General features: G+C 41.4%; 1 protein-coding gene across 1 annotated transcript in view; it reads left to right on the forward strand.

Moving 5' to 3' along the window:
- The window catches only part of LOC137333419 (uncharacterized), a 246778-nt gene that overhangs the window by 59923 nt on the left and 174591 nt on the right, over positions 1-12264 (forward strand). Inside the window, exon 3 of the mRNA XM_067997569.1 lies at positions 4163-4417. Within this exon, the coding sequence (XP_067853670.1) occupies positions 4163-4417 (255 nt within the window). The remainder of the gene's footprint in view (positions 1-4162; positions 4418-12264) is intronic.

Below are 12264 nucleotides of genomic sequence, written 5' to 3' on the forward strand. Positions count from 1 at the left end.
ACGAGGGGCTGAATGGCCTACTCCTGTTCCTATGTTTCCTATGTTCCAATGACACAATCCTCACTGAAAATGTGGTGGGACATGACTTCTGCCCACCCAACCACACCAACACTGACCCCACTGACTGTGAGCTTCTGACAACGTAAAAGCCTCTCCTTGTGAGTTTTCCCTTTGGGAGTGGGAAATAATATGTTGCTGCAGGATTTAAATACTTACAGGCAGCTTAAAGGCTAGGTACACTGAAAACTGGCATGGGAACAGAGGCCAAAGATTTGTAGCTGGAAAGTATCTTAGTTCTGCAGGAGGGCACAGAACCCCCAGGTTCTCAAAGGCAGCAGTGGAAGTGCTGCTAGACCAAGTGATGAGCGGAAGAACTCCCTGTTTGGGACACAGTAGTGAAGATAGTTCTGCTCAAACCCAGTGGAATGTGGTGGCCAGGGATTGAGTGAAAACACCATCACCCTACACGTGACAGGTCTGCCACAAAATGTTTAATGACTTTACCAAGTCAGGCAAGGTAAGAGTAGTTATCAAAACTTTCTAAGAATGAACTACAGTATGCATATGTGCCACTTACAAGCATAAAAGGATGAAAACGGGACAAAATTTCACCAAGTTATCTAAAGATTTTGTCAAGTTCTTCTCTACAGATGCTAGAAGTATTAGGGATAAATTGACATAACTACAGCTATATGCTGCTACTGAAAACCGTGAACTGATGGTCCTCACAGAAATGTGGGTGGGTTTTGTGGATAGGCCTGAATTTAACATCCCTCAATATATGTTGTTTAGAAAGGATAGGGTAGGTAGGGGGAATCTAGTGGGCACCTTTTGTTAGGAAAGAAATAAAAGTGGTGAAAAGAGGTGATACTACAAGTGAAGAAAATAATGGGGAATCGCTCTGGCTCCAACTGGAGTTCATCAGAAATACTAGAGTGCTTCTCGGTCTGTGTTATAGATCACCAAACCAAGAGGCAAAATAATTTTCAGCTGTGTAATCAAATCAGTAACGTAGCCAATGAATAGAAGGTAGTCGTGATGGGAGATTTTAATTATCCCCTTATAAGATAGACAAACGAGGGGCAGGCACAAGAGATGGAGGCCCCCCCAAGAGGCACATATTGATGCAGTTATTGATTGCTTCTTAATTCAGCATGTGAGGACCAGCATAAGAGGGGATAATATCTTGAATTTAGTGTTCAATAATGAGCCACAGCTGATGGGTGACCTAGAGGTGGGGAGCTCCTTGCTAATTCAGACCATTTCATAGTAAGATTTAAAATATGGGGCTGTATTAAGTTTAGGGATAATAGTATGCTGGTGGCTCTTTTTTTAAAAAAAGGCTCAGTTTACCAAAATGAAGAGGGACCTAGCGAGGGTTAAATGGGAGAGAGAACTGGGTGAGGATAATTGGAACATAAAACATTGTATTTCCTTTAAAACAGATCTCAAAAGGTTATGAAATCTTGTACATCCCCATGAGGAGAACAAGATTGTAAAATGAGGAAAAGCCATCATGACTTCACAGAGAATTAGTTTGGCAACTCATACTCAAAAACAGATATTTAAAGGCTTATGAAATGAGTAATAGTCTTTCAGACAGGGAAAGGCATAAAAAGCAGTTAGAACTAAGAAAAAGTATTAGCGAGCTAAATTTAATCTGGAGAGGAAGTTAGTCTAAAATAGCCAAAATCATAGGAAAGAAAGCATTATTTGCTTTTTGGGGGTCAGAGATTGTTTACCGAACAAATAGGAGCATTTCAGGGTTACGCTGGTAGAATTAGAAATAATGATAATGGCACGGCAGAAGAGGTACTTTGTATCTGTGTTGAACTGTGGGAAGGTTGATCTTCTCCTTGAATAGCAGGTAAAACTGGAACTGAAATTGGTCGCTTGAACATCTCAAGAGAAATGGTGCAATCTAAATTATAAAGACTTAAGGTGGGAAAGAGCACCAGGGCCAAGTTTAATTTATTCTCGAATATTGAAAGAAATGGCAGATGTCGTGAGTGAATCTCTAGTAAATATTTTCGATAATTCACTGAGAACAGAGGAAGTGCAAGATGATTGGAGGAGGCAAATGTGGTGTCCTTATTTAAAAAGGATTAAAATCATAAGCTGGGATCTATAAACTTGTGAGTTTAACCTCTATGGTGGGAATGCTGTTAATTGTCATTTAGAAAGCTCAAGCCTGAAGATGTCACTGGGGCGGTGAATCAGGGAGATCTGCTGGACGACATCTACTTGGATTTCCAAAAATTCTTTGATAAAATTCCTTGTGAGAGAATGCATTAATGTTAAATTGCATGGCGTGAAGGTGAAATGTCATAATGGATTGCAAATTAGCCAAAGGAGCATAAGCATAGGACGGTTTTAAATGTGGCACCCTTCCCTTTGGGGTCCAGTCACTAGTTGGGTGCCCCAGGACACAATGTTAGATTCCCTTCCGTTTATTATATTTATTAATGAAATGGAGTAAGGTGTAGAAAGCACAGTTATTAACTTTTCAGATAATACTAAGCTGTGCAGTAGAGTTAGGACCTTAGAATAAGAAAACAGATTACGACTGGATTTGGATAGATTGAAGAAGCTCCCAAGATTGGAAAATGTCTTTCAATTTGGATAAGTCTGCATTTATGCACATAGATGAGCAGAATCCGGATATAGAGTATAGCATGAGTGGGTTAAAGGTGACAGAATGGAAGACAGATTTGGCTACGATCAGTGACTTCTCCTAAAGGTTCAAGTGCAGTGTCAGGAAGCTACAGCCAAAATGAAAAGGGTCCTGGGGTTTATTGCCTGACCTATTAACTACAAAACTATGTACACAATAATAGTGTTATAATAAGGCTTTTGTAAGACCTCATCTGGATTCTTGTGTACAATTTTGGTTCCCCACCCACATCAAGAAGGACATTGCGCCTTTAAAGAAGGGCAATGAGGATGACCCCCAGCCTAAGTGTGTTGCGCTATGAGGATAGATTTCATCCCTTGGGTTTGATTCATTGGAAAGGTGTAAACTTGATTTGATTTAGGTATTAAAATTATTAAGGACATCAATAATGTACAAGTGGATGCATTGTTTGAAGTGTTGAGAATAGGTAGAACTAGGGGCTACCTATTTAAAATGAGAACACTAGGAGTAAGGCTGGATTTTCAGAAGTTTAATTTTTCTCAGAGGGTGATCGACCTGTGGATTCTGGAGGTGGTGGTGAGGACTGACTTCTTGCAGTCCTTCAATAAGGTATTAAACAAGTTTTTGGCAGAGGAAGGTAAAAAGATTATTCTAATTATTAATGTGTGCCAAAGTAGAAAAGCCCAGCAATTGTATTGCATGACATAACAACCTCATTGTTATAAAATATCATATTATCCTACTTAGCTGTGAGCACTACCACAGGAGATCGATTAGCTGAGGTACAATTTCCAGCATGTCTGTTTTCAAAATAAACCAGCAATTAGTGAGAGAGAGACACTTCTGAAGTTTAGTTTAAAATTTTACTTTTTAAAAAAAATTGTTGAGGAGGTCAGTTAGTGATTGACCATGACATAAATTTGCCTCCCTTATTGAGGACATGGGAGATTGAAAGTGACTGATGCTCCATTAAAAACAATTGGCAATTTGGTTAAAGCAATCTTGTGCTTTTTTTCCTCTGTGCAACATAATTAAATTTTTATCCAGTAAGTTGAAAGCAATAATAAAACAAATGATCAAGTGGAATCAACTGTACATTAAACATTTTACTTCAAAACAATTTGAGATTTTTCCCTGAAGACAATTCTTAATTCCAAGGAATAGACTTAATTTCTATAGGATATACAGCAGTTCTTAAAATTAAGGTTTTTACTTTTTAGGATTTTCAGTCACTTTGAATTCATTTGACTGGAACAGCCCAGCATATCAATGTAATAATAAAAAAATCAAAGTAAATGCAAGTGCGGTAAATTCCTTAGTAACATCTGAATGGGGCAGTAAGCTTGTATAGATATGAGAAATTTAAAGCCAGATAAATGGACACCAAATTGGAATGTTATACACTACAAATGACAACCAATACAGATTACTGAAGACTTATTGCAAGAGTCCAGAACTGGAAAGGATTATAGGTGACTGTTTGTTTGTATAGCGCTTTTTATGTTTTTGTTTTCTCTTTTCAAATAGAGAACAAAGTATGTTATTCTTAAACCTGCCTGGGATGGTGCATTTGGAGTCGAGGAAAATTCGTTGTCAGCTTTTGTAGATGATTCAAAGGGATTTATTGACACTGACTTCCCTGACAAAGATCCAGCAAACGTACTGGAATGGTGGTTTTTGGACCCATCAACTCAAGTAGTAACAGAGGGAGCACTGCTTGAAGATGAAAAAGATGACAGAAGTAGCTGCATACCAGCCATTATGATCACACAAGCAGATGAGGTATGTGATAGACAATATCTGATGTAAAATTCACTGTTATCTGTGGTTATTTGTATGCAAGACACTAGTTAACATACTGCTCAGTTGTTACTTCTCACACTATGCAGTTTTATATGCCTTTATTTTTATATTTAACAGTGGTACATTTATAAAACACATGCCTTTCCCTATTATTTCTTTAAATTGTATCTTGTGATTAAGGCACTTAAAAATACAAGAAAATTTGCTATACAGGCCCTGAATTCCTTGGGGAGTTCTGCCAGAAAGCGATCCGGTTGGCAATTTCAATATTTCCTGGTTGGCCTTCTAAGGGGCAGAACATCTGCCTGCTACTTGCAATGCCAATTCCCTGCTGTTGAATTTAAAAAAAATTAGATCTGCCTCCTTAGGGGAGGTGTGGGTGGTGACAAGTGGAGGGTGGGACCTGAGAGCAGGCTAGGCAAACCCCACTTTCAGTGGCGGCAGGCACCAGATTTTCTGGCTGCACAGGGGAGGCATGTGTCACAGGTGTGCCTGTGGTGACATCAGCACCTGCTGGCCCGATGTAAATGAGGTGTCCTGCTGAACCCGCAAAAGCTATTGAGGTCAGTGCTGGTGGGCACAATGCCAGTGCATCCGCCGGATTGCTGCCTGCAGATTTTTGGGGCTATAATATTTTATCTAAATTCTCTCTTGATCTCCAATCAGATATATTGGTATTCTAGCACTGTAGCAAAAACACAGGTAATTCTTCTCATGTAGTGCTTAATTTAATGCAATTACAAGTCTTTGCACATTCTGCCAGGATAATGTTAAGAGTTGTTCTTAAATAATGAGATTCCAATGATGAACCTGATGAAAAGTTTTACATTCCTCTGAAGACATTCATTTTCTTTGCGTAGTTTCCAAGTGCTGCTGTTTAACAACAACTTGCATTTGTATAGCGCCTTTAATGTAGTAAAACGTCCCAAGACGCTTCACAGGAACAATTATCAAACAAAATTTGACACCGAGCCACATAGGAGATATCAGGGCAAGTGACCAAAAGCTTGGTCAAAGAGGTAGGTTTTGAAGAGCACCTTAAAGAAGGAGAGAGAGATAGAGAGACGGAGAGGTTTAGGGAGGGAATTCCAGAGCTTAGAGCCTAGGCAGCTGAAGGCACGGCTGCTAATGGTGGAGTGATTAAAATCGGGAATGTGCAGGAGGCAAGAATTGGAGGAGTGCAGAGATCTTGGAGGGTTGTAGGGCTGGAGGAGGATTCAGAGATAGGGAGGGGCAAGGCCGTGAAGGGAAAACAAGGATGAGAATTTTGAAATCGAGGCATTCCCGGACCAGAAGTCGATGTAGGTCAGCGAGCACAGGGGTGATGGGTGAACGGGACTTATTGCGAGTTAGGATAAGTTTTAGATGAGCTCAAGATTATGGTGGGTGGAAGATGGGAGGCCGGCCAAGAGAGCATTGGAATAGTCCGGTCTAGAGGTAACAAAGGCATGGATGAAGGTTTCAACAGCAGATGAGCTAAGGCAGGGGCTGAGACGTGCGATGTTACGGAGGTGGAAGTAGGCGGTCTTGGTGATGGAGTGGATATGTGATCGATAGCTCATCTCAGAGTCAAATAGGACGCCAAGGTTACGAACTGTCTGGTTCAGCCTCAGACAGTGGCCAGGGAGAGGGATGGAGTCAGTGGCTCGGGAATGAAGTTTGTGGTGAGGACTGAAGACAGTGGCTTCAGTCTTCCCAATGTTTAGTTGGAGGAAATTTTTGCTCATCCAATAGTCGGACAACAGTGTGACAAACCAGAGACAGTGGAGGGGTCGAGAGAGGTGGTGGTGAGGTAGAGCTGGGTGTCGTCAATGTACATGTGGAAACTGCCGTTGTGTTTTCGGATGATGTCGCCGAGGTGCAGCATGTAGATGAGCACTAGGAGGGGACCAAAGATAGATCCTTGGGGGACTCCAGAGGTAACGGTGTGGTAAAAAAATACAATCGTTTCCTATCACTGCTGTCACTTTTTAAACCATATTAAATGCAGATTGAATTCAATCTCCAGTGAGCTAAATGCGAAGAAATAAAAGGCTTCAACTCCATCTCCACGCAACCTCTGTAGCTTTCAGCAGTGGTATTTCTGCTGGAAACTTTGATGCAATTGCTTGTATTGTCTGTCTGTCTCTTTAACTAAATGAGCCATATTTTGCTGTGAGCGGTGAACAAACAGCGTCTACCATTTGTTAGACTTACTCTTGTCCATAGACTTCCTATGGGATTTTGCACGACAGGTTGCTGTCAGCAGGAGATCCAAACGGCACGGTGCCCTCTACAGGGCATGTAGGACCTGTGTGAACAAGGCAAGCAACAGGGCAAGCAATGCACAATGAAGAGAGGGAAGGAAAGATTGGATTAAGAGAGGGCGATAAGAGACCGAAAGGAAAAGTAAAAACAAATAATTTTTATTTAATTTAAAAAAAAATCTCCAACAACAATTAAAAGCTGAAGGAATGAGACTCCACACTTGTAAACATTCATTTTCGGTGCCAGAGAGGTTGTTTGGAAGTAATTAAGACTCACCATGCTGTTAAAACGGTATTTAGACTGGAATGGACAAGCCCTAACTTTTTGTGGTGAGTTTAGCCTGTATTTACGATGTCAGTACAGGAACTTCACGCCATTCAATATATTTGAATGGGGAGCCAGACAATGAGATTCCGTTTTCGCGCAGCTGATGGAGGAGCGGTGCAGCTCAGACAGCAACTTCCGGATTTTCACGTTTAACTGCACATGTGGGCTAGCCAAAAGTCGCTGTCCAATTTGTGCATAAATAATGGTGAGCGCTGTTAGCCTCATCGTGATTTTTCAGAGCAAAATCTGGGCCAATGTTTTGTAGCTATGGGAGAATGCTGTGACAGTAGTGCCTATTGTGAATGCTCAGCAATTTTTGTCTTTCTCATTGAGTAATTTTTTCCTTTTTCTTATTTCTAATTGTCACTCACCAAATATATTGTCCAAAAATCTTCTTACCTCAGATGTTTTCTGACTATAAATGTTGCCTGCACTGAACTGTCATTGCCATGTTTCTTATTAATATCTTAATCACATTATAGATTTAAAAATTCTCTCTAATCACATTGCAACAAAAAAAATTTGCCGAGACACAGCTGTCACTACAGTTCCTCACCCACCTCACTGTAGCTCTAAAAATAAACTTTAACACCTATTTTGCGCATAAAGAACTTGCCACTAAATAGCACCTTTCACATCCTCAGGACATCCCAAAGCACTTCACAGGCATTGAATTGCTTTTTTTAAAGTGTAGTCTCTGTTGTGTAGGCAAACGCAGTAGCTAATTTGCACACATTAAGGTCCCGCAAACAGAAATGAGGTAAATGACCAGTTAATCTATTTTTGGTGGTGGTGTTTGAAGGACTAATGGTGGCCAGGAAACTGAGAGAACTCCCCTGCTGTTCTTCGACTGGGCCATGGGATCTTTTACGTCCACCTGAACAGACAACTGGGGCCTTGGTTTAACTTCATATTTGAAAGACAGCACCTCTGACGATGCAGCACTCCCTTAGTACTGCACATCCTAGATTATGTGCTCATGCCCTGGAGTAGGGCTTGAATCCACAATCTTCTGAGTTGGGTGAGAGTGCTACTTGCTGACGCATAAAACAATTCAATAATTATTCACATAAAAAAAATCGCAAAAGCTGCCATCCTCCTTCCAATCTTTCCAGCTTTCCCCTCCCCCACCCCCAAACACTAAAATCAACAGCCTTGACTCCAGATAGATTTTTTTTTCTAAAGCAGATAGCACCACTCTGGCCTATATCCTTATATGTCAGAGCCTACTCCAACGGAGGCCTAATGTGACGAATGCAGGAGCTTGTACATCAGAGCAAAGAAATCTGCCTATGCCTACATCCTCGCTTCTTTCTGGCCATTTCATTCTCCTCTGCTCATCCCATCTTATGGATGTCCATTTGGTGGTGATTCCAGCTGCTCCCCACTCTCCTACCCATTCCCTCCTCTGGCTTTTCATGGTACTAAGTCTGTTGTCCTGGCTTCTGTGTCTCCGGTCCCTTTGCTAGGAATCATTGGACAAAAAGGCAGCTGTTGCAAATAACTGAAGAAAAGGATGCAGCAAGCAGGGATAGAAAGAAATACTTGCATTTATATAAAATAAAAACAGAAAATGCTGGAGAAGCTCAGCAAGTCAGGCTGTTTCTGTGGAGAAAGAAACAGAGTTAAGGTTTCAGGTTTATGACCTTTCATCAGAACTGGAAGATGTTAAAAGAGTTAAAGTTTTTGAGCAAGTACAGAGCCAGGAAAAGGGGGGGAGGGGAGGAAAGAACAAAAGGGAAGGTCTGTGATAGGGTAGAGGGCACGAGTGATTAAATGACAAAAGGGATCATGGTACAAGACAAGGAAGGTGGTAATGGGACAGGTTAAGAAACAAAAGATTGATCAAGAGTAGCTGTAAATGGCAGCAGCAGAACCATTACCAGCACTAGCTGACTGAAAAAATGGGAGCAGTGGTTATGATCTGAAGTTATTGAAATCAATGTTGAGCCCAGAAGGTTGTAAAGTGCCTAAACGAAAGCTGAGGTGCTGTTCCTCGAGCTTACGTTGAGCTTCATTGGAACAGTGTAAGAGACCGAGGATAGAGGGGTCAGAGTGGGAGTGGGAAAGGGAATTAAAATGGCAAGTGACCAGCAGGTCAGGGTCACGCTTGCAGATAGAGCGGAGGTGTTCAGCAAAGCTATCACCCTGTCTGCGTTTGGTCTCCCCATTGTAGAGGAGACCGTATTGTGAGCAGTGAATACAGTATACTAAATTGAAAGAAGTACAAGTAAACTGCTGTTTCACCAACATAATAGATATTGGTTGACAGCCTATCCCCAAAAAGGGAGGAGGTGAAGGGGCAGGTGTTGCATCTCCTGTGCTTGCACGGGAAGGTGCCGTGGGGAGGAGAGCGAATGATGGAAGAGTGGACTAGGGTGTCGCAGAGGGAGTGGTCCCTTTGGAATGCTGAAAGGTGAGGGGAGGGGAGGGGAAGATCTGTTTGGTGGTGGGATCGTGCTGGAGGTGGCGGAAATGGCGGAAGATGATATGTTGAATGTGAAGGCTGGTGGGGTGGAAGGTGAGGACAAGGGGGGCCCTATCATGGTTCTGGGCGGGAAGGGAAGGGGTGAGGGCGGAAGTGCAGGAAATAGGATGGACATGGACGAGGGCCCCGTCAACTACAGTGGAGGAGAATCCTCGGTTGAGGAAAAAGGGAGACATATCGGAAGCACAGGTGCGGAAGGTGGTATCGTCAGAACAGATGCGACGGAGACGGAGAAACGGGGAGAAGGGAATAGAGTCCTTACAGGAAACAGGGTGGGAGGAAGTGTAATCAAGGTAGCTGTGGGAGTCAGTGGGCTTATAATGGATATTGGTTGACAGCCTATCCCCAGAAATGGAGATAGAGAAGTCGAGGAAGGGAAGAGAAGAGTCGGAGTTGGACCAAGTGAAGGCGAGGGAAGGGTGGAAATTGGAAGCAAAGGTGATGAAATTTTCCATTTCGGGGCGAGAGCAGGAAACGGCACCAATAGAGTCATCAATGTACCAGAAAAAGAGGTGAGGGAGGGGACCTGAGTAGGTCTGGAACAAGGAATGTTCTACGTACTCCACAAAAAGGCAGGCATAGCTAGGATCCATATGGGTTCCCATAGCGATACCTTTTACTTGGAGCAAGTGAGTGGAGCCAAAGGAGAAGTTGCTCAACGCAAGAACAAGTTCAGCCAGGCGGAGGAGGGTGGTGGTGGATGGGGACTGTTGCATTTATACAGGGCCTTTCATGACCTCAGGACATCCCAAAGTGCTTTACAGCCAATTAAGTACTTTTGAAGCGTAGTCACTGTTGTAATGCAGGAAGATCACTGTAATAAAAAAAGCACAAGAGCTACTGAGAAAGTAACAAAGATAAACAGGGAGAGAAGTAGACAGTAACACACGCAAAGAAAGTGATAAAAAGCAGAGAGTAACAGAAGCACATGATTAGAATAATAGAGAAACAAAGAAAAATGTGAGTATCTGAGTCACAGTGAGAGATTAACAAAAAGAGAGAAAAGTCACATAGTGATGTGTCAGAGTAATATAGACAGTGGCATGACAGAGCAGCCTTTTCAGGGGGCTTCAAACCTTTTCACGCAACAGTGCAGACTATGCACGTCTGAGATGGACACATTGTCAGTGAAGTTTTTCTCAAACCCCAAAGTGCTTGCCTTACAGAAAACACAAATTGCTCCACAAACAGCACCTATGGAGGCAGTCTGACTTCAGCCTTGCAGGCCTAATGCTCATCTCAGTGGTCACGGTTCCCACATCTGTCACAATGGATAAATGATACCCTTGACCGACAAATGCAAAACAACAATGAGAAGCAATGCAGTAAGAGCTCAGTGTCAGTAACAGGCACCACAGTCCATATCCCAAACTAGCAATGAGAAAAGCCATGGGGGAAAAAAAAATTACAGTTGCTTGTTATTGAGTTCATGCATGTTGGAAAATCATTACAGAAACAATTTCAGTCATAATATTTGCTCATTTATTTATTAGGGAGACTTCTGCCTTACTGTTCCGATATACTGGCTACTGGACCTAGATGGGGGAGGTGGTTACCTGGAGGCAAATTTCATTATTAATACCTGCTTTTCTTTTACTAATTGAAATACTAAACAACAGTTATAAAATTAACCACCTTTTAACTGTAATTTATGATGTTCCTGTCTTACATTTGTTGTTGTTAACAGCTAATTAAAATTCTTGTCAATTTTTAATTAAAGATTGTAAAATATTTTGCTTAAGAAAAAGGTGCACAGTGTAATTCCGAGGTTCCTTTTCTGAAATAACTTTTAAATGCTGCCCACAAGAAGTTTGATGAGTAATTTAGTGTTACAGATTTCTTAACAAGTAAAAACATGCTTAATTTTTAGAAAGATATGCTGTGCTTCAGTATAATTGTAATTTATTTTAGGAATTTATTGGGCCTTACTTTTGTTTTTAGTTGGTATAATACAGCATGTAAGAAATTGGTTATCTTCAACATGATGGAATGAAATTCGGTGGCTGAAATAATTCTTTCTCTGACCGTTGAGCTGTTTTAGCAGTACCTAAACTGTAATCGTACATAGTAATTGCTGAAACATTAATGTGGTATTTTCCACATTATTGCATGATAGTTTACCATGGATGATGAATTAAGTCATCCAATAGAAGGCAACGTAAAAATGTGAATCAAATAACTGAAGAATTGAAAATTACCTACCTGACCTCCATTAACAAAGAATGACTTGGGTTTTGCTGAGAATGAGTGTAGGAAAATGATATGTAAAACCACTCCAATATGTAAAACATATTTTAGAGAAGTGGATCCTCATATTGTCAGTAAAGCAATTTGTTGAAAGAAAAGATAAAGATATACGGGTAGAATTGCTGCAGGGGTTGCCTGATCTCCTCCTATAACTTTGGTAGAAACCTCAGAGAAACGTGTAAACAGCCAAAAACCTTTCCAAAATCAAGAACCAAAGCAACTCATTAAAATTGACCACAGGATGATTGGCATGGGAAATGGAAAACATAATGGACATAATTTTAGCATGGAGGTGGGAACTCAGTGGGTGGGTAAATAATCACATGGGAAATCCAGAAGTAATTTGAGTGCGTTGGATTGTCCGATCGCAACTCAATTGAAGGCACTTAATTTTACTTCCGGGTTTCACGTCTCCATGCAGCGCAGTGGGCGTACTGCGCACCACGTGACGCGATTTAAAGCCCGCTATTTAAAGGGCCAATGCAAAAATGGATTTTGAAGGAGAAAGGATGTAAAA

Source organism: Heptranchias perlo, chromosome 16 (assembly GCF_035084215.1).
Source record: "Heptranchias perlo isolate sHepPer1 chromosome 16, sHepPer1.hap1, whole genome shotgun sequence".
Taxonomy (NCBI): Eukaryota; Metazoa; Chordata; class Chondrichthyes; order Hexanchiformes; family Hexanchidae; genus Heptranchias; species Heptranchias perlo.